At 37.6% G+C, this 20,969-nt stretch overlaps 1 protein-coding gene across 5 annotated transcripts in view; it reads left to right on the forward strand.

Moving 5' to 3' along the window:
* The window catches only part of LOC121729740 (FERM, ARHGEF and pleckstrin domain-containing protein 2), a 67,198-nt gene extending 50,972 nt beyond the window's left edge, over window positions 1-16,226 (forward strand). For 2 of the 5 annotated variants that reach the window (XM_042118349.1, XM_042118351.1), the window contains 14 exons: window positions 2,365-2,646; window positions 2,942-3,032; window positions 3,413-3,536; window positions 3,906-4,083; window positions 4,220-4,287; window positions 4,808-4,988; window positions 5,359-5,499; window positions 5,705-5,802; window positions 6,004-6,127; window positions 6,413-6,547; window positions 7,551-7,672; window positions 8,288-8,430; window positions 12,038-12,154; window positions 15,813-16,226. In XM_042118349.1, coding sequence (XP_041974283.1) covers window positions 2,365-2,646; window positions 2,942-3,032; window positions 3,413-3,536; window positions 3,906-4,083; window positions 4,220-4,287; window positions 4,808-4,988; window positions 5,359-5,499; window positions 5,705-5,802; window positions 6,004-6,127; window positions 6,413-6,547; window positions 7,551-7,672; window positions 8,288-8,430; window positions 12,038-12,154; window positions 15,813-15,861 — 1,853 coding nt within the window. In that variant the 3' untranslated portion in view covers window positions 15,862-16,226. Of the gene's footprint in view, window positions 1-2,364; window positions 2,647-2,941; window positions 3,033-3,412; window positions 3,537-3,905; window positions 4,084-4,219; window positions 4,288-4,807; window positions 4,989-5,358; window positions 5,500-5,704; window positions 5,803-6,003; window positions 6,128-6,412; window positions 6,548-7,550; window positions 7,673-8,287; window positions 8,431-12,037; window positions 12,155-15,812 lie in introns of those variants that run through there. The other 3 variants (XM_042118352.1, XM_042118353.1, XM_042118350.1) reach the window with 2 other exon arrangements.
* The last annotated feature ends 4,743 nt before the right edge of the window (window positions 16,227-20,969 follow it).

Below are 20,969 nucleotides of genomic sequence, written 5' to 3' on the forward strand. Positions count from 1 at the left end.
CGATATCGGTGGAGCGCAGACTAAAGAATAGACTTTGCTCGTCATTTGGGAAGGCGATATGGCACGCGAAGTACCATCGAGGAAGTTGATTCCTATGCAATTGACAGACCAACGTTATTTGGTCGAATATGTCAATTCAATGTTAATTGTGATCTGTCAGCTGGGTTTGACGTAACGCGACCAAACTACTTAGGTCCCCGATTTGCATAGAAATCAACTTCTCTGATAGTACATGCACATGATCTATCTTGATCTATCTTCTCATCTATCTTGATCTATGTCTGTGCTTTGAACCATGCTAATTATGTTTTATTGTCTTTTGATTGCTAAAAATATGGTCAATTTTGAAAAGGCCATAATATACATAATAATTACTCTATTTCTCTATTTGCTTAACGTTGGTTATTACTGGCTCGTGTAAGAGCACATGCCTAGTATAATTTATGGTCCCAGGTCGCTTTAAACGAAATGGTGAAAGGTAGGAAAGGTGTCTAGGTAATAGATTCAAAAAGTTTTTGAATCGTGTGCATTGGTCTTAGAATCAGCTCTTAGACTCAGAATAATATAATATTGTAAAGCGATTGTAGTTTGAAACCTTTTTGTTAGTGATTTTGAATAACGATGTTACACAGTTTGATAATATTTTTTAAACAGTCGTTTTTTATACTAAACCATTTATGTTATTTTATTGGCAGGTATCACTAATTATTAAAAAATATTGTTTGCCCGTAACAGATTGTTTTGGGTGATTGGTGATTAAGATTGTATATACACGATTCAAAAACCTGTAAATATAAGACTTGTCAGTTTACAAAACATCTAGATGGTATTTCATAGGTGAAGTAAAATGTCGAATTATAAACAACTTACTTTAGCCAAATTTAATATTGTTAACGTTGCCAAGATACGCTTTAAGTTCACATTGTTTTAAGATTCAGAAAATTGCCACTACATTAAATTAATGCCTTAAAACATACAGTCATACACAAAACACAAAAAACATAACCTATCATACTATGCTACAAAATTAACTAATTCTAATATTATTTATATTTAGCATAATTAGTTTATAATTATTTATTATTAAATTCATTCTACCTAATATAGATCTCATTCAATTATACATGTTTTATATGAAAAATATAGTGGAATGTAGTCAAAATTTACACTGTTAATTTACGAAATTAATTTGTTAACAAAGCAATAAATATATTAGTGGATTGTAAGATTACTGCCAAAGGAAGCCCGACAGGCTCCAAAATGTTTGTTTTGCCAGTAGCAAGCCACGTACCGTCTTCCTCGCTTATTGCCAAACATGTTGAATTGTCGACACAATGTCGACTCGAATTTTACGTAGAGTTTACCCTAGCTGGGTCCCGATCAAACATACTACGATTCGACAATTTTGTAAAAAAGTTACAGCTTGGCAAAAAAGAGTACGGTGCGGTGACAGCTGCAACATTACATTACTTGTTAACACTAGTACATAATAGAAAAGCGTACTCTTTTTTGCAAGACTGCACCTTTGCACCTGCTAAGTTGTATGACAAGTTTTTGTAAAACAAAAACAAGTAACTTTTTTACAAAATGTGTTGGTTGAACAGGGCCCTGGTATATTGTCATTTACATTATTCGTTTATGATATATCGAGTTTTCGAATGGGAAATATTGTACAATACGAATAGACTGTAACTGTTAAGGTTTTTCATTTGTTATTCGTTTATTATAATATATGATGATTGTTTTTGGAAATGTTAATTCCTTTTTTGAATTTATATGTAATTTGTAAGTGTAAGCACTCCTGCAATACACGACCCCCTAGGGTTTGGGGATTATCAAACAATAAATAAAATAAATAAAGTGTAGTTTTTATTGACCAATCCATTGTATTTGGAGTAAATGCTGCAAGGATTAAATGAGTAAGTTGATGTTGAATATTGTGCATGTTTTTGGTAATTTTTCTGTTGCAAAATAGTTACTTTTTGTAATTGAGAGACCTTTATATTATGTTTTTATATTTCTTGACATATTGTTTTGTTTCTTATGTGATTTATATTCTGTTATGCTAAGAGGTTTTTTTTCAGCGACACATGATATATTTTGTTTTACACTACACATTTTTGTCATTATTCTTTTTGTTGCCTACATGACATCATGGAATATACAAATTTTTTGACCTATCATAATTATTATGAAAGTTAATTATTATTTTTTGTTGAATTCGTTTACCTGTACACATGAAAATTTGTATTTATTACACACTTAGTACTACTAAAAGCTTTGCTTTAAATATTTTTTTGTTTTATCGAATCATGTGACTTTCAAACTTTTTACCTCTTGAATAACGAAAGATATGTATTTCAGACGAAACTGGGGATGACGATACGGTATCTTCGGCGAGCGTGTGCGTGTCCAGCGGCGATATCGCGGACGACAACGATCGAGCGAGCGAGAAACACAACGATCGTGCGAGCGAGATAGATAATCACACGAAAGAGAAGCAGGACCGTGCGAGCGGGACGCACGGCGAGCCGCTGTGGGCGTCGACGCCGCGCGACAAGCGCGTCAACGGCCACGCCCCCCGCTCGCGCGATGTGCTCGACAATAGGGACGACAACTGCAATACCGTCAACGGCAACGTACACGGTACAATATTGATTATAATTTTTGCGTCTTTCCAAAAATACCCTCACCAATAAAAATATGACAGCATATAGTCAATGAGAATAACCTTGTTTATCAGCCATTAAAGTTATATTCCAAATCCCCCATATCCCTCCTACTTTCGTAATCAGTTGAGACGATATCATTTTTTTGTCGTTTACTGACTAGTAAAAGCATAATATTGTACTATATGTATTGCATGTAACAAATCACATGCAAGAAATATGAGAAAATCTATAGTTTGCATTTTTTTATTTATATTTTTCTTTTCTTTCAGTAACGATAGTGTCGGCGTCGACGAACAACATGGACGTGCTGAGCGGCGGCGAAAGCGACGCCGACACGCTTTCGCGACGAAACAATAACAGGTTAGACTTGTCGGATATCATCGTTATTTATATATTTTGACGCAATAGGCTCTGCTTTTCACATTATAGTTACTTTCACATCCTTTGTATTGAATAAAATATGGAATTAAACTTTGCCAATAGAGGCAGACTCTCTCTACAGGCACTAACTACATATCGTGGCTCTACAGTATGTGACGTATCGTGTCGCAAATCGTAATGCGCTGTTTCGATGTTAATTTTAAAGTTTAGTGTACAGTTCGCAAAAGTCTTTGCATACCATTCAATTTAACCAACGTAGAAGAAGAGGACAATCTCAATTATCAACTCGTCATTTTACACCAAAACCTTCACAGAGTAGGTAGATTTTTTTTATTTAACGTATAATAATGTATGTGCAGCATATCATCTCAGCTGGCGGGCTCGCTGCGGCGGGGGCGGGGCGGGGACGTGACGTACTACGTCGCTAAGGAACTGCTGATGACGGAGCGCACCTACAAGCGGGACCTCGACCTCGTCACCGTGGTGAGTTATACCATTGCCATGTTCTTTATTTTTATTACAACAAGGATCAAAAATAAGTTTCTTATTCAATAATTAAGTAATTTGTATCAAATTGAAGTCTAAAATTTGATGCCGTACAAATCATAGTAATTTTTTACGGTAAAATGAGTGGTGGCTCAATAGTGTTTTAAGGTGTAAAGCCGATGAAGAACTAATAATAATTACTGCGCGGCTTTTGAATTGGAAAACTTAATAATATACAACATAATATTATTAAACGTGTAATAGTTTGCGGCGATTTTGCGCCTATAATCTAAGGCGATTTTTTTAGTTAAAAGCAGTTATAATTTGCAGTTACTTGCTTCCAATAAATATTTATACTGTCCTCAGTCGTGGTCGGGTCGCGTGGGTAACGTGGCTGGCGCGGTGGGGTCTGACGGCGCGGCGCTGGCGCGGGCGTGCCTGGCGTTAGAGCCGCTGGCGTTGCCGGCCGGTGCGTTGCTGGCACGCCTGGACCGCGCGCTAGCGGCCGCGTCACCGCATCGACATCAAGGTAACTCTTCCAAAGGTAAAAAAATTAAGATAACATAATATTATAAGTGGATCTTATACATATAGGCTGTAGTTGTCGTTAGATATTATTAAGTTTATAATATTGTTAGATGACTTGTTTATTAGTCTTATTGTGTTTTATTAACTTACAGAAATGGAAGAACCCGAGTACAAGAAAATAGCAGAGTTACTATGTGATTATTTGAGCAGCACTTACGATGTAAGTATAAAATGTTATTTATTAATTATCTATATTATTATTATCTTCTTAAATCGTTTTTAATGTGTTTGTTTATATTTATTATTATTAGTATTTCATTTTACAAAAGGAACCATAGCACCAACCAGGCAGTGCGACATCAATGTCGCACTGATGTGGTTTCACTATAGACTCCCTGCAAAGCCCTACAGCCCTTAAAGGCTGCTGACAAAAAAAATATTTATTTATTTTTATTTATTTATTTAATTCAGGAATCTTGGCCCATAGTATAAATACCTTATAGACTAACATACATACAATTATTCTTAAAACTAACACTAACACTAAAACACTAAACACGAATTGTCTGCGACGTGGGGCGCAACGTGTTCGGAAGTCGTCCTCGGAACCTAATGTAGACGACTGCAATCGGCCAGAACTCCTCCTTCTCGAAGGTCTGTAGATGGTGCGTCGGGACTCCCACCACAAAGGCGAGAAAAAAAATCACGTATTGTCATATTTATGTCATTATTTTATTCAGGCGTACATGTCGTACGTGCACGGTGCGGGCGCGGCGGTGGCGGTGGCGGAGCGCGCACGCCGGCGGGGTGGAGCCGCGGCGCGCGAGGCGGCCGCATTCGACTGCACCGCCCCCCTGCCACTAGCTTGTCTGCTGCTGCGTCCACTGCATCGCCTGCTGCATTACAAGCGGCTCGCTGCAGGTAAAAATGGTGTAATTTGTATTCATTATTATACAAATACGTACGGCGTAACGGCGTAAACCATAAGTACACAGATGCGAAACTGCGAAGTGCGAAAAAGCGGCCGAGTGATCTTCTATCTCACAATATGTGGAACGATTTATGGGTTATGTTGCATCTCTTTTTACCGCTTTTTCAAAGATTTATCGCGGTTCGCAGCGTCAGTGTGTAATGATGTTAATTAAAATGCCACTAAATGTAAACAGCAACAATGCCGGTTGGATATTTACCGAAATAATTTTAATTTTTTCTCTAATTATAATTTTGAAATGAAAGTAAATGATATGATATTGGCCGTATAAAATTATATATTTTTTTGTTTGTGTGTTAGAGCTGTTCTCGTGCGGCGGCGGGTCCGGGGCGGCGCGGTCGGTGCTGCAGCTGGCGGGCTCGGCGGCGGACGCGGCGCGCGCGCAGCTGCCGCACGCCGAGAACCACGCCGCTCTTTGTCAGCTGCAGAGGGACATCACCGGTTTGTATAATATAATGGTTGTGCAAAGCATGGGCAGGAAAATATGCCTCAAAAATAGAAAATTCACCATGTCAGTTTTATCAGTCTCTATTATTATGTTTTATACCCAGATAGCGGTAGTAAAAACCAAAAACTATTGCCAACGTTTTGATTTACGTTAGTACGTAAAAAAACATCTTTAATTTTGATAATTGCTGTTTTGCAGGCTACGATAAGCTGTTGGTTCCGGGCCGAGAGTTTCTTCGGCTGGGCTGCGTCTACAAACACTCTTCCAAAGGTCTTCTACAGAGGATGTTGTTTTTGGTAAGTTCCAAAGTAATATTAAAATGCTCATAGTCAAAATGCATTCGCTAGTTACGTTAGATGTCAAAATTATATAGGAATTGACATAACGCGTCGCTTAGTGTCATAGCGCATGCGATACGTTATGTCAAATCACATACATTTTAATTTGGTTCTTTATGTTTTAGTTATTTATGCGTACTAATGTTTATTTGCTTACAGTTCAGCGATTTACTACTAGTGTCGTCCAAGACGGGCACTGGCCAATTTAAAGTGCATCTAGCGCTTGCATTGCACGAGCTTTCTGTGGAGCCCGCAGAGCTCAACAACTCTCTCACTATTACAGGTACATGTATACATTTACACTCCAAAGTAATTCTTGATGTAATAGTCAATTTTCTCTTACTAATGCAGTGATTAAACTAGCCTACGTGCATGAAGTACGCATACATGCGTATTGCGTACCTATCTAAACGTGCACGCTAGTGCGTACAGTAAACGTGCTTCGAACAATAATTTGGGAATATTTGAAATCTACACTACATTAACACTATGTTTTATTACACTGTCTATTATACGCCTCTTTAATAAAATAAATGTATACCCCAATAATAATATGTATATTCTTCAGGTGAGAACGTGAGTTTCGTGATCAGCGTGAGCGGCGAGGGCGAGTACAGCGGGTGGCGCGAGTCGCTGGAGCAGGCGATCGCGGCCGCGCGCGACGACCCCGCACACGTCGACACCGAGCTGGCGCACGACTGTGGTGAGTCGACGATGTTGTACGTCTACAGTGTGAGCGGTGAGGGCGAGTACAGCGGGTGGTGCGAGTCGCTGGAGCAGGCGATCGCGGCCGCGCGCGACGACACCGCCCACGTCGACACCGAGCTGGCGCACGACTGTGGTGAGTCGACGATGTTGTACGTGATCAGCGTGAGCGGTGAGGGCGAGTACAGCGGGTGGCGCGAGTCACTGGAGCAGGCGATTGCGGCCGCGCGCGACGACCCCGCACACGTCGACACCGAGCTGGCGCACGACTGTGGTGAGTCGACGATGTTGTACGTGATCAGCGTGAGCGGTGAGGGAGAGTACAGCGGGTGGCGCGAGTCGCTGGAGCAGGTGATCGCGGCCGCGCGCGACGACCCCGCACACGTCGACACCGAGCTGGCGCACGACTGTGGTGAGTCGACGATGTTTTACGTGATCAGCGTGAGCGGTGAGGGCGAGTACAGCGGGTGGCGCGAGTCACTGGAGCAGGCGATTGCGGCCGCGCGCGACGACACCGCCCACGTCGACACCGAGCTGGCGCACGACTGTGGTGAGTCGACGATGTTTTACGTGATCAGCGTGAGCGGTGAGGGCGAGTACAGCGGGTGGCGCGAGTCACTGGAGCAGGCGATCGCGGCCGCGCGCGACGACCCCGCACACGTCGGCACAGAGCTGGCGCACGACTGTGGTGAGTCGACGATGTTGTATGTGATCAGCGTGAGCGGTGAGGGCGAGTACAGCGGGTGGCGCGAGTCGCTGGAGCAGGCGATTGCACCGCGCGCGATGCCCCCGCACACGTCGACACCGAGCTGGCGAGCTGGTTGCTGGAGCAGACAAAAAACGACTTCGTAATACGAAGAATTAAGTCTCATTCGAGCACGTATACTTTTGCGTATAGAAACATTTTTTCATTTCCAATGTCAAACAAGATAAATTTTTGTCTGTATTATTTGTGACTTAAAATAATGTAGCTTTTAATGTAGTGTGTATGTGTGTTACAGAGGACAACGAGGAGTCGAGCAGTAGCGGCAACTCGGGCGTCAGTGCGAGCAGCGCGCTGGCGCAGGTGTGCTGGCACCGTGCGGCCTCACTACCGCGGGAGAGCTTGCACTTGGCGTATAGGGTAAATAGAACATGAACTCCTTAAGGCTTAAACTATAACGATGATAGTAATGAACTCCTTAGGGTTAAGGCTGCGTTTCCACTGAAGCTGAGTGGAGCGGAGAGGAGCGGTGAAAAGTGCTGAGTGTTTCCACTAAGGCGGCGCGGAGCGGAGTTGAGCGGAGCATACTTTTAGAATCGCGTATTTTTGCGTTTAGTTACATTCAATCTCTCAGAAAGACCATACGTCATGTTGTCGTATAAAGAGAAAGAAGCAATCATTTTATATCTTTCTCTACTTGAAGACGAAGACAACGAGATCCCGCTCCGCACCGCACCGCTCCGCACTGCCCAGCAATGCAATGCAAATCTCCTCCAATACCTATGTCTGGTATGCTATATTATGGAACTATAGAGCGTACTACGTAGGTTACACGTTGAGTTTCAGTCGGTCTCAGACTGACGACAGATTGATGGCTAAAAACTACATAATAAAGAAACGATTAGTCCGACAACCAACCAACGTACAGTTTCGTGTACGACGTACAATCTTGCCAGATTGATAAACTGAACTGATGAGAAACTGAACGTGTAACCACCGTCGAATACTCGTATAATTTATAACCTACGTCCACAGACGCAGCTATCTGGCTACCTGCTCCGCAAGTTCAAGAACTCTCACGGCTGGCAGAAGCTGTGGGTGGTGTTCGCGATGTTCACGCTGCACTTCTACAAGAGCTGGCAGGACGAGACCGCGCTCGCCTCACTGCCGTTGCTGGGGTAACATAATTCATTACATATACTAGAGTAAACAGAACTAACAAGCTAAACCCAAGGTTATTATGCAAAGAGCATTTAAAAATATGAATTTAGGTCATCTTCGCGCGGATGCAAACTATGTAGATTGGTCTGAGATTTTCAATGCCCAGTCGATTGATAACAAAGTAAATATTTTCAATAACATTATAACTGAACTCTTTGACCACCACGCCCCCTTGCGACCAATTAAAATCAAACACTTACCTGCACCCTGGCTAACGGAAGAAATCAGAACACTAATTAATAGAAAAAACAGAGCCAAAGTTAAATTTAAAAAATCGAAATCAGATTCTGATAAGTTACTTTACAATAAACTGCGTAATCGTTGTAACACTGCTTGCAGGGATGCGCAAAGGCGCTATATTCATTCTTCTGTAGATAACGCTGACCAGGCCAAAGTTTGGAAATTTTTAAAATCGTTGGGTGTTGGGAAGGACGCAAAAGCATCGGTTCCTTCTAATTTAAATCTAGAACACTTAAATTCCCATTTTGCTAATACACCACGAAGCTTCGATGCTCACAAAAAGGCTCAAACCTTACACAATCTGACCACCTTACCTTCTCCCGATAATGCTCCTTTCTCCTTCAGAGAGCTGTCTACTACAGAAGTTAAAAGAGCTGTTATGTCAATCACATCCAGGGCTGTGGGCAGTGATTGCATAGGTCGAAACATGATTGTTCCCTTGTTAGACATTTTAGCTCCGGTCCTGGTCCATATCCTCAATTACTCACTTTCTACCGGTTCCTTTCCCTCCTCCTGGAAAAACGCTAATATAATTCCTCTCCCCAAAAAACGGAGTCCTAAAAGTTTCTCTGACTATCGTCCGATCTCTATTCTACCTTTCCTTTCTAAAATCTTAGAACGTTCTGTACAACATCAACTTCAGACCTTCCTTAACTTGCATAATTTATTAAACCCGCTACAATCTGGATTTCGTTTCGGACATAGTACCTCCACAGCCCTGGTGAAAATCACAGATGACATTCGTCTGGGGATGGATAGTCATCATTTAACTATACTCACGCTCTTAGACTTTAGCAATGCCTTCAACTCCGTAGATCACGATATACTATTACTTCTTCTCAGCTCACTCAACCTATCTCCTATCGTGCTCAACTGGTTCCGTAGTTTCCTTCAGGGACGCCGGCAGCGTATCAAAGTTGACAACACATCGTCAACTTGGTGCGATATTTTCGCCGGTGTCCCTCAAGGCAGTGTCTTATCTCCTCTCTTGTTTTCAATTTTCATTAATTCTATTTCTCGCCATATTTCCTCTTCCTATCATTTATTTGCTGACGACTTACAGATCTATATCCATGTCCTACTACCCTTACTATCCAACGGTATTGCTCAAACAAATGCTGATTTGAATGAAATTTTGAGGTGGAGCAATGCCTATGGCTTAGTCCTAAATCCTAACAAAACACAATGTATAATCATTGGCAGCCGACAGCTAATTGCGAAGGTGGACTGGAATACCTTGCCCAATATTGTCCTTGATGGGATTACCATTTCCTACGGCTCCTCAGTGCGTAATCTTGGAGTCTATTTTGACCGCACTCTCTCTTGGAATATCCAGATCCAACAACTCCGCAAAAAGATGAACGCTGCCACTGCTTCCCTTAGACGACTGAGCAACTTCTTGCCAATCGCAACAAAAATAAAACTTGCTACTACTTTACTTTTCCCTATTCTCGACTACGCTGATGTCTGCTACTGTGACATAAATGAAAATCTTCTTTCTTCCCTTCAACGCCTTCAAAACTTATGTATTCGTTTTATTTTTGGCCTTCGAAAGTTTGACCATGTTTCTACTTATCGATCTCAGCTCGAATGGCTCCCGATCAAGCTGCGTCGAAACTCTCACATACTTCACTTACTGTATAACATCCTTTTTAGTCCTTCTACTCCTAACTACCTCAAAGTAAAATTCAATTTCCTCGGTCATGACAATCCTATACTTCGCTCTGCAAACAAACTGACTCTTGCGTTTCCTTCTCACAATACTTCATTCTACGATTCTTCTTTCACCATCTCCGCTATTCGTCTCTGGAATTCCTTGCCCGATTTTATAAAAAAATCGGAATCAATTAACATCTTTAAGAAACGTTTGAAAGTACACTACCTAGATCAGGCTCAGTCCTTGTAAAACTCTTGGTGTTTTTTGTAAAATTATTTTAATGTTCCTTTATTTATAATGTTGGTTTTTAATGTATATATGTATATATGTATGTGTGTATGTATGTATGTATGTATGTATATATATATATATATATATATATATGTATGTATGTATGTATGTGTGTGTGTATGTATATGTTTTGAATGTGATGTATTACACATAATATAATAAAATATATAAATATATTACTATATATATTTTATAAATATATGAGGATATTTTTTTTTCTTTGTTTAAGTTTAGCACTTTAACATTATTTTCTGCCACCATATTTTGGTTGCCTGGAAGAAACCGCTGAAAGCGGTAAGGCCGCCTATTTGCTATGTTCCTTGCCTAATGTTGTTTTTTGTTATTTTATATTGTTTATAATGCAAATAAAGAATTTATAAATAAATATAAATAAATAACAAGTAGGCCGACTCAGAAGAGATCTCGAAAATTATACACTTGACATTGTGAAACATGTTGAAAGTGACAGTCCACGCCCTTCTCGCGTATGTTCGCCCGTTTCATTACTCTGCATATCATTTTTGGGTAACTTTGAATTGCGGTTTAACTTTCAACAATACATTGTTGTATTGTTCAAAGTTAAACCGCAATTCAAAGTTACCCAATATGAGTGTACCATCGAAGAAATTGGTTTATAGGCAGTTCAATTAAATAATTATACACTATCCTTGCACTTATTCCACTTTATTTTAATATATTTATTACAAAATTGTAAAATACACGACTGGTTTCGAAATACACACCAGAAGATTAATTTCCACCAAGAAGTGACAGTACATTCAATATCATATTATAGGCATTTGGCAGCCCTACGTCATTTGGTCGAAATATTATGTCAATTTAATGTAATTCGTGGTCTGTCGGCTAGGTTTTGACATAACGCGACCAACTTACATGGGTCCGTCATCTGCCTATGAATCAACTTCTTCGACAGTACCTTTCCAAATTTGACCGAAAAAACCGGATGAAATTAGTATGACTCATGTAGCTTGTCTTTTTCACACGGACAAGAATATTATAGTGCCATCGTGGACTTATAGAACGTGATAGCAATATCAGATATAAAAAAGATAAGATGCAAATTGCAATTGATCTCATCCGCTTTACCACAGTACTTTAATATACTTCATAAGACAACTGTTTTTAATCCCTTTTCTTTACTCTAAATTCTAAAGTTTAAACGGTCACTCTATGTGCCCATGACACTGAATTGAAAACAGTAAAGGTTGGTTAAATTATAAAATGTGTAATGGTTAAATTATAAAAATCAGTAAAATCTAAACGAAAATACGCAACATCCATAAGGGAATTTTGTATATCCGTCTGACATTAAGAAGAAAGAGACGGATTCTATCTCTATCTCTCTCTCTCTCCAGGTACAGCGTGGGTCCGCCGGCGCGGTCGGACGGCATCGACAAGGAGTTCGTGTTCAAGCTGCAGTTCAAGAACCACGTGTACTTCTTCCGAGCGGACAGCCACTTCACATACAATAGGTAAGACGTAGGTTACACGATCAGTTTCTCATCAATCCGGTAAAGATTGAAGGCAAACTGATCGTCTAACCCACGGATTGATGGACTGATCATTTTTTAATATGTACTTTTTATAACCATCGGTATTCCGTCAGTCAGATTGATGAAAAAAGGGTTATGCGTTGTAAATGTTGTTTACCTGTATTTTAGCATGGCTTACAATCTTCCAGCTATAATTTATTATGTGGCTTACACAATGTACACCTTACATTGTGTAAGCCACATAATGTTTAGAACGATAATCTAATATATGAAATTCTCGTGTCACAGTGTTTGTGCGCGAATTTTTCCAAAACGGCTCAACCGATTTTAATGAAATTTTGTATATGTACCATCGAGGAAATTGATTCCTATGTGGTTGACGGACTTACGTCATGTGGTCGGCTTATGTCAATTCAATGTTAGCTGTGAAGCTGTGATCGGTCGGATGGGTTTGACATAAAGCGACCAAATTACGTAGGTCCAAATTACGTAGGTAGAGGTCCATCTGCCTAGGAATCAATTTCCTTGATGGTACATTCGTAAGGCCTGAGAATAGGTATTTATCTACTTTATATTATATTGATTCTAGAAATAATTTATATGGCAAAAATGTTTGCTGGGTCAGCTAGTTAATTAATAAATTAAATAGTTTTCCAATAGTCGTAGGCTCGCCCAATCCTCAGCCCCTATTACTTTGAAGCTATGTAAGGGTTGATTCAGACCGCAACGCGACGCGTAGATGTATTTCTAAATTTATATGGATTTGACAGATTCGCAAGACGCCTCACGCAAATGAAATCTGTTAAATCCATACAAATTTATGCCGCGCCGCGCCTCGCCTCGCCTCACCTCGTCGAGTTCTGAATTGACCCTAAGACACAAGTAATTAGACACCTCCTCTAAGGAAACTCTAGAAGTAGGTGCTTATTTCTTTGTTAAGGCTGGTCCATTTGAAGAGCCTAAACTATCTGATTTTATTTTAGTTTTTTTATTTTCTTTATTAGGAACAATAAACAGTTACATGTTAGAACTTAGTTAATACAATTGCATAATAAAAGTGGTAAACACATAACCCACACCATTGTTCACAGATTAAAAACGGAAAGTACAGCGTATAAAATGGATAAAAATATATGTCAGTAAGACTAGATACAAAACAGCAATAGCATATTAATAAAGAATGAAATGAAATTAGAGTTATTAAAAATAATTAATACAAAGGACATATTTTACAATGTAAAGTTAAAAAGAGTATAACAGAGGATTAGTAATAATAGAGGATTAAAATTAATTAAGTAACTAATTATAAAAATTAAAACCACAATGCAAAATAAAACAAAAGTTTTAATAAATAAGTTAGAGTTCATATTCAGACGTTATTTTGATCAAAGTTTCCATGGCTTGTTTTTTAAATTTTTTACTATCAGATATGGCAAAAATATCAATATAAATTAAAGTACTTGTTGTACGTATCTACAAGACGACGTAGGGGGATGCGGAGACCAGCATTAGTCTTGCACGTTTTAGTGAAGAATAACTGAAATTGTCTCGCTTTTCTTTGATAAATTGTTCTCGGCACCGAGTAGCAGATTTGATTGGTGATGGCAGAGCAGTCATATTTATTATTACATAAACCATGTAGCATCATGATATAAAGAAGCGTACGTCTGGATTTTGGGCTTAAAAGTTTGAAGTGGTCTAATAACTCATTATATGGCAATTTAAATTGTTTAAATTTAAAAAATATGGTGCGCAGGCATTTTTTCTGTACCAACTCTATTCTATCAGAATATTTGACGTAGAGAGGATTCCAAACCGGTATAGCGTATTCTAAGTGTGATCTAATAAGGGTCTTGTAAAGCAGCAATTGTGTCGATGGTCTCACAAAGTCACGTGTGGACCTTTGTATGAAACCGTACATGCGATAGGCTTTGTTAATTATATTGTCGATATGTATATCGAAATGCAGAGAAGAATCTATCAACAACCCTAAGTCCCGGACTAGGTCTACTTTACTCAAAGGCACATTGTTTATAGTGTATGTAGAGTTAAGTTTTATATTTTTTTTTTTAGAGAAAGAAATAGTTTGGCATTTAGGGAGATTAAGGAAAAGCTTATTATGAATGCAGTAATTATTTAGTCTGCATAGATCCTGTTGCAAAAGCTGACAGTCCTGTATATTTTTTGCATGATTTAAAAATCTTCATATCATCAGCGTACATTAAAAAGTCTGAGCGTAACATACATTGTTTAATATCGTTGATAAAAATTATAAATAGAAGTGGGCCCAATATTGATTCCTGGGGGACACCTGAGCTCACAATGAATGATTCAGAGGCGTAACCATTGATCACAACCCTTTGCGTTCTGTTATAAATGTAAGACATGAACCAGCGTAATAAGTTGCCTCGAATTCCGTTGAACGCTTATTTCTCCAATAGCAGCGAGTGATCTACTTTATCGAATGCTTTTTTGAAATCTGTGTACATAGTGTCAACCTGAACCCGCATATCCATGTCATTAAATAAGCGACCAACGAAACACATGAGGTTAGTGCATGTAGATCTTTTTTTAACAAAACCGTGTTGCTCGGGTAGGATAAGGTCATGGATGAAAGGGTACACTGCATCATGTACTAGTCTTTCAAAGAGTTTAGACAATGTAGATAATATAGAAATAAGACGATAATTCTCAATATTGCTTTTTTCACCATTCTTGTATATTGGGGTAATAAAAGCCTGTTTCCAAACCGACGGAAATACTGACTCTTGGAGACATTTATTGAATAAGATGTACAAAGCGCATGAAATGTTATCAGCGGTTTTCAAAAAGAAAAAAGGCGGAATGCCGTCAGGGCCGGCATCTTTGGATGAATCCAGTGATTTCAGGGTTTTCAGGATACATTTTTAGTTAGATGTATATTTGACAGACCTTGAGCAGATTCGGAAATAATGTCGGAGGGTTTCCAGCTAAGTGGATTCAGAGTGGAAGGTTCGTAGACCGAGCAGAAAAAAGTGGAAAATGAATTACATATATCAGTGGGGTTATAATACATGTAATTAGGGAAATTAGATTTATTTTTCTTATTTGAAATGTAGGACCAGAAGTATTTAACATTTGATGGTATACTCTCTTCCACCGATTTTATATACCCACGAAAACACCTTATCATTTCACTATGAATTAATTTTCGATAGCTAGAAAAGTGTTCATAGTCTTTACGGTTTTTGTATATTTTCCACTTTGTCCATGCTCGTTCTTTGTTTTTAAACATTCTTACTAAATTGGGAGAAAACCAGATAGGGAAACTAGATTTCTGAGAACGAGTTAAGGGAACGTACAATTTAATTAAGCCGAACAGAGTTTCATAAAATGTATCAACGGCATCATCAGCTGGTAGACGGGAAAGTATTGTGTGTCAGTCTAGTAAGCTAAGTTCCTTGTTATATTTTCATAATCGACTTTGAAATATTTATACGTAAGTAGAGTTTGACGTTTCATTGGTAAACTGATTTAAATGAATAAGGTGTCAGATTTATATCTCGAATAATGAATTTCTTTGTTTTTTCTGTCCCGAATAATCGTGAATTCTAATCGATCTTATAGAAATACAAATTTTCGTTTTGTAACTTTACAGATGGACTGAAGTACTCCAGACGCCGTCGCTGCAATCTCATCACAACTGACGGGCGAACGACGTTTAGGGTAATGCACTATATAGAATAGGGTGCCATAATGATCCAGATATTAAAATTAAAAAAAAATAGTATATTTAAAATAATTCTACAGATAAAGAAAAGTAGTGCAATCTTTAAAATGTATGGGAAGTTTAAGTGATTTTTTTATAAAAATGATGTGGACCCATATTCGTTTTAAATTATATGTAGCAGGAGAAGTCTAAACAATTTCAACACATAGTACAATAATTAAAGTATTAATTATTATAAATAACAATCTAGTACAACAACACATTCCATATTTCGCCCTTAACTTTAATTTTGTCGGCAACATTTCATAATACCTTTTTAAGAAAAAACTGAATCCCTATAGCTTATTGGTAAGCCAAAAATAACAAGCGAATTGAGCTTCAGATTTTTTAAATTTTACTCATAAGGAGCATGAAATGTTATAATAATATTATTGTATGCCGAAACATAGGAGATAACTACGTATTGTTTCTGTAAGGGCCGTAATGAATTTTACATTTCTGGTAATAATATATTTATATTGTTGAAATTTAGTTACTGATTTGCAATTTAGCGATGTTAACTTTTAAAGATTTTTTTGGTCGTTGGGTGTAAGTTTCTGGCTGCCTGTAACTTATTCGATGTATGTGTCTAAACACACTAGGCTGAATTACGCCGGCGTAATTTCTGCGCAAATGTCAAACGCATACAATACGCGACGTAATAGTGTGTCACCCCTCGTAATCGGCCCGTATTTTGTATACAATTTAAACTTATTCAGTTTAATATTACTAAGTGTAATTCAGCCTAGTGCGTTTAGAGCCTATGATGAAATAATATATGAAAGTAAAAATAGTTTTTAGAAGAATTGGAATCGTGGGACCTAAAATTGTTAAGACTTATTCCAAAACACAAGTCGGCTGTGTCGTGTCTACATGTAGCGTATATACATTATGTAGCGTATTGTGTATGTTGTCGTGTGACGAATACTATTTATTACTATGTGTGCATCACAAGAGTTTACAAACATTTTGTATAAATTATGAAATATACAATTTTGAATATATCCAAGTTTATTATTTTAAACTTTGCTTCGAATAGAATAATTGCGTTGCGTCAGCGTTGCGTTGATGCAGCGCTGACGTTGCGTTGTTTTACATACAAATAACCAAGGTGTTCACACGGCGCACTGCGTCATCGTAACGCACACATGACGGACAGCAGCCCCCGAGACGAAGCGGGAGGGGGTGTAGACTGCTTCGTAAGCGTCCGTGTGGCCGGCTATGCGTCGAGATGTTTGCGTTGCGACGACGTGACGCAGCGCAACGCGCCGTGTGGACTGACTCTAAAGCACTAAACTTGTTTTCAAAAATGGCCGCTATCTTAGAAACGGTGTATCCTATTGACAAAATTATCTTTTGTTCTCACCAAGTTCTCACCTATTGAAATACAGTCCTAGTAGCCTGTAACTTTAAAAAAAAAACAGAATGAGTTTTTAGAAAGTTTTATTGTTGTTACAATCATAATTCATTGAGAAGTAGCAATACTGCATGACTAGATTTTTATAGTAATTTATAGGCTCTTAATATAACATTTGAGGGAAAGTTAAATAGAACGACACACGAATAACAAATTCATGTTTTAAATCCCTTACTCTACTATAAGTACAAAAGTTTTTAAGAAAACTATTTTTTGTACGAAACAAAAAGTTGTTTCGCAATCAAATCATCATCATCATATCAGCCTATAGTCGTCCACAGATACGCAATCAAACACAGAAACAAAATTATTGACACCTGTTACAATTAAAATACAAAACTAAAGGCCTATTTCACCACTTCCTGATAGTGACGAATAGGCTATCCACCAATTAACTTGACAGGTCAAGTATGGATATTGGATAATCTGTTAATAAAGTTTTGAATAGCCTATTCGGCACTTTATCAGGAAGCAGTGAAACAGGCCCCTACGATATTTGTTCTTATATCAGTTAGATACCATACATTTTCAATAAATTAATCCTAATATTAATTTTACTTAAAGTATATTCGTAAAGTATTATAAATAAGATCTTATAAGTCCGAAATTACTGTATTTAGTTACAAAATCCTTATAGTAGAATTAAAATATAGTACAAGTAATAAAATGTTAATAGATGAGATCAATTAAGTAGTATTTGGCATTTGTACAAGTTCAGGTAAAGCTTGACCAAGAGTATAAAGTCCGTACTAGGCTACGAATAAGAAATACTATTTATTAGAGTACGTAAGACGACTATGCCATACTTTTGTTGGACCGATTATAGTTGGGCATGATTATTATAATACACAATAAATGACCGACTTTTTGTATAACGTGTGCGTTCCTCTATTGAAATCATCTATGCTCAAATTGCTTTTTAAAAAATCGGTCACTGTCTCTGGTTAATATATCATAGAGTCTGGCTAGCGAAAGATGAGACTGGAAAAAGGCGGCAAATTAAAAAAATCTACGTATGGCAACCTTGTCTATAGTCGGAATTTAAGTTTTGATACTTGATTATTTATGACAATCAAGGACGTTGAAATAATAGCCGGACGGATCGCCATCAAGAAAAAAGTGAAGCATAACAATGGCGCCGTTTTCACTATGTGTGAGAGAATTGAGTGTTGCCATATATGTAAAAAAAATCCCCGACTATATTCCGTTCCAGAATTAATTTGACAAAGTTGTTTCACGGGTCAAAATGTCTTCTGTCAAAAGCTAAAAAAATGTTAATAATACTTCCTCAAATTCTTTAACAACATAATAAATTGCGACAACTGACAAGGCTTTAAATGAATGTGGGCGGGGGCGCTGCTGGTAAAGGAGAACTGTAAAAAATGTCGTTTTTGTATAATGGCAGCGTTAGTTCCTTTTTTCGCCACGTTCATTTAAAGCCTTGTCGAGCTTTAAGTGTGAATTATTTTATTATGCAGCAACACGGTTGATGAGGTAAATAATAAATATGATGCCAGAGTAGACAGAATATGCAGTCTAATTGCGTAATGGCGGTACGATCGGCTTATTACAGTGCGAGTGTGTGTAAGATGTGTACGTATGATCGCCTCGGCTTATTAAGAGTGCATCACTTTTTTCTTAATGGCGATCCGTCCGGCTATTATATCAACGTCCTTGATGACAATAATATTATTTAGTTTGGACTTTGGATAACTCATTTCAAGAATAAGTTTATTGTTGTTGTTTACTTAAATTTTATTTTGCAATACATTTCATTGTGTTTTGTTTTTGACGAAAACTCTTGCATGTTTTTGTCGTAGTATTAAAACTTCTTCTTTAATACTTACCGTACATCATGAAATATATTACAAAATATAATTTAACCAAACAATTATCTTCATTTTCTTAAACTAAATTGTCACTACTGTTTCTAAGTTTAAATATAATTTAATTTAAATGTTAAATAATTTCCTATAAAATTATATTATTACTCACAAGCATCATAGCTTGTATTAATTATACTCAAATATGTTTATTTAATACATACTTGTACATGCCTGAAACTAATAACCCATGCTTGCAAGTTGCAAGTTGATTAAAAACCAAGGATTAAGGGGAGATGAAAAAACAACACAGAAAATCAAAGGTTGCGATTTTTTTTTCGCATTTTATATAAACATTCGACAGGTTTTTTTTATAAAGTTTATTTACAATTGACTAAAATATATAGGTGTCATTTAGTGTGACAACTTTTTGCTATCTTGTTGGTAGGGACTTTTACAGGGAGTTGTTTGCTATCCTAATTCAGCTCCGGTGGAATGAAGTACTTTGTGAAATTAATAAAAAGCAATGTATAATATAATGTAAATCATATATTGGTTTTCTTTAGACAATCAAAAACATAGGAAATAAACATCTTCTAAAATCTGAACGGCCAACACCATCTTACACTAAAGAGGTTTACCTCAACAGGGACACAATCCCATTGCTATAAAAATTTTGGGGCTTCTGATGAAAAAACTGCGAGAAGTGGTTTTGGCAGTCCTCTTGTGATGTCAACCTGACACTGCCTAAGGAATCCTGCAGCGATTGAAACAGGTGGAAATCTGAAGGTGCAAGGTCAGGACTATACGGCGGATGCATTAACACCTCCCAGTCAAACTCCCGTATTCACACGCCTTTATTTATGTGGCATTATTTTTTAATCCTTTTTAAGGTACAAACACTGACATCTGAAGATATGTTCATAAATAAAGTTAGCATTCAATAACAAGGTTGCTTTCAGGTATTTTTTTTCTAACGTTAGGGTCTTACCGGTCTAAGAAGAGGTCTGATCAGTGAACTGATTTTGTCTTTGTTCTCTTCTTGGAACATAATATCTCATAATTTATTTATGCTTGATATTTTAACTTGCATAACTGAATCCTTTGCATCATTCATGTTACCTGCAAAACAATAAATGCAATAACATGATAAATAATAATGATTTTAATTAATTGTAATTGAAAGTATCAAAATCTTTTATCTGTACTTACCAATGCACTGGGATATTTCATGTAAACAATCTTGTTTTTGTTTAAAAATTGCATCCTTTTCACTTCTTTTTTGTTCGTATTTACTAATCATAGCTAAAAGCAGTTTTCGCAAATCTCTTTTCAAAGTTTTCGTCACGTTTAAATTAGAAAATCACGTAAACCACAGAAATATTTTTCACTTTGACACATAAACAACAGATGCTATAGGTGACACTGACGTTAATGACAGTGTTACCATAATCAGTTTTGGAATAAAAAGCCAGTCTCATCTTTCGCTAGCCAGACTCTAATAACAATAATAAAAATGTATAAAATATCTTAATCACATTATCTTATCATTGGACATGGGCGGCTACCCTTATTTGTTAGTACATCTTTTTATTGTGTTACCTACTATTGGTATCGTGACATTTCGTAACTCTGTCCTGTAACTGGCCAAGCTACAATAAACTAAGTTTTACTTAACTGCTACGAAATAAATAAAAGATAAATTAAACATTGAAGCAGACGATTAAATACGCAGGAACTATAAAATATTGCTATTTACACATATTTACATTAAAATTATTGTTGTAGGCGCCAGCACCTACTGGT

This window comes from Aricia agestis, chromosome 8, assembly GCF_905147365.1.
Source record: "Aricia agestis chromosome 8, ilAriAges1.1, whole genome shotgun sequence".
NCBI classification, from domain to species: Eukaryota; Metazoa; Arthropoda; class Insecta; order Lepidoptera; family Lycaenidae; genus Aricia; species Aricia agestis.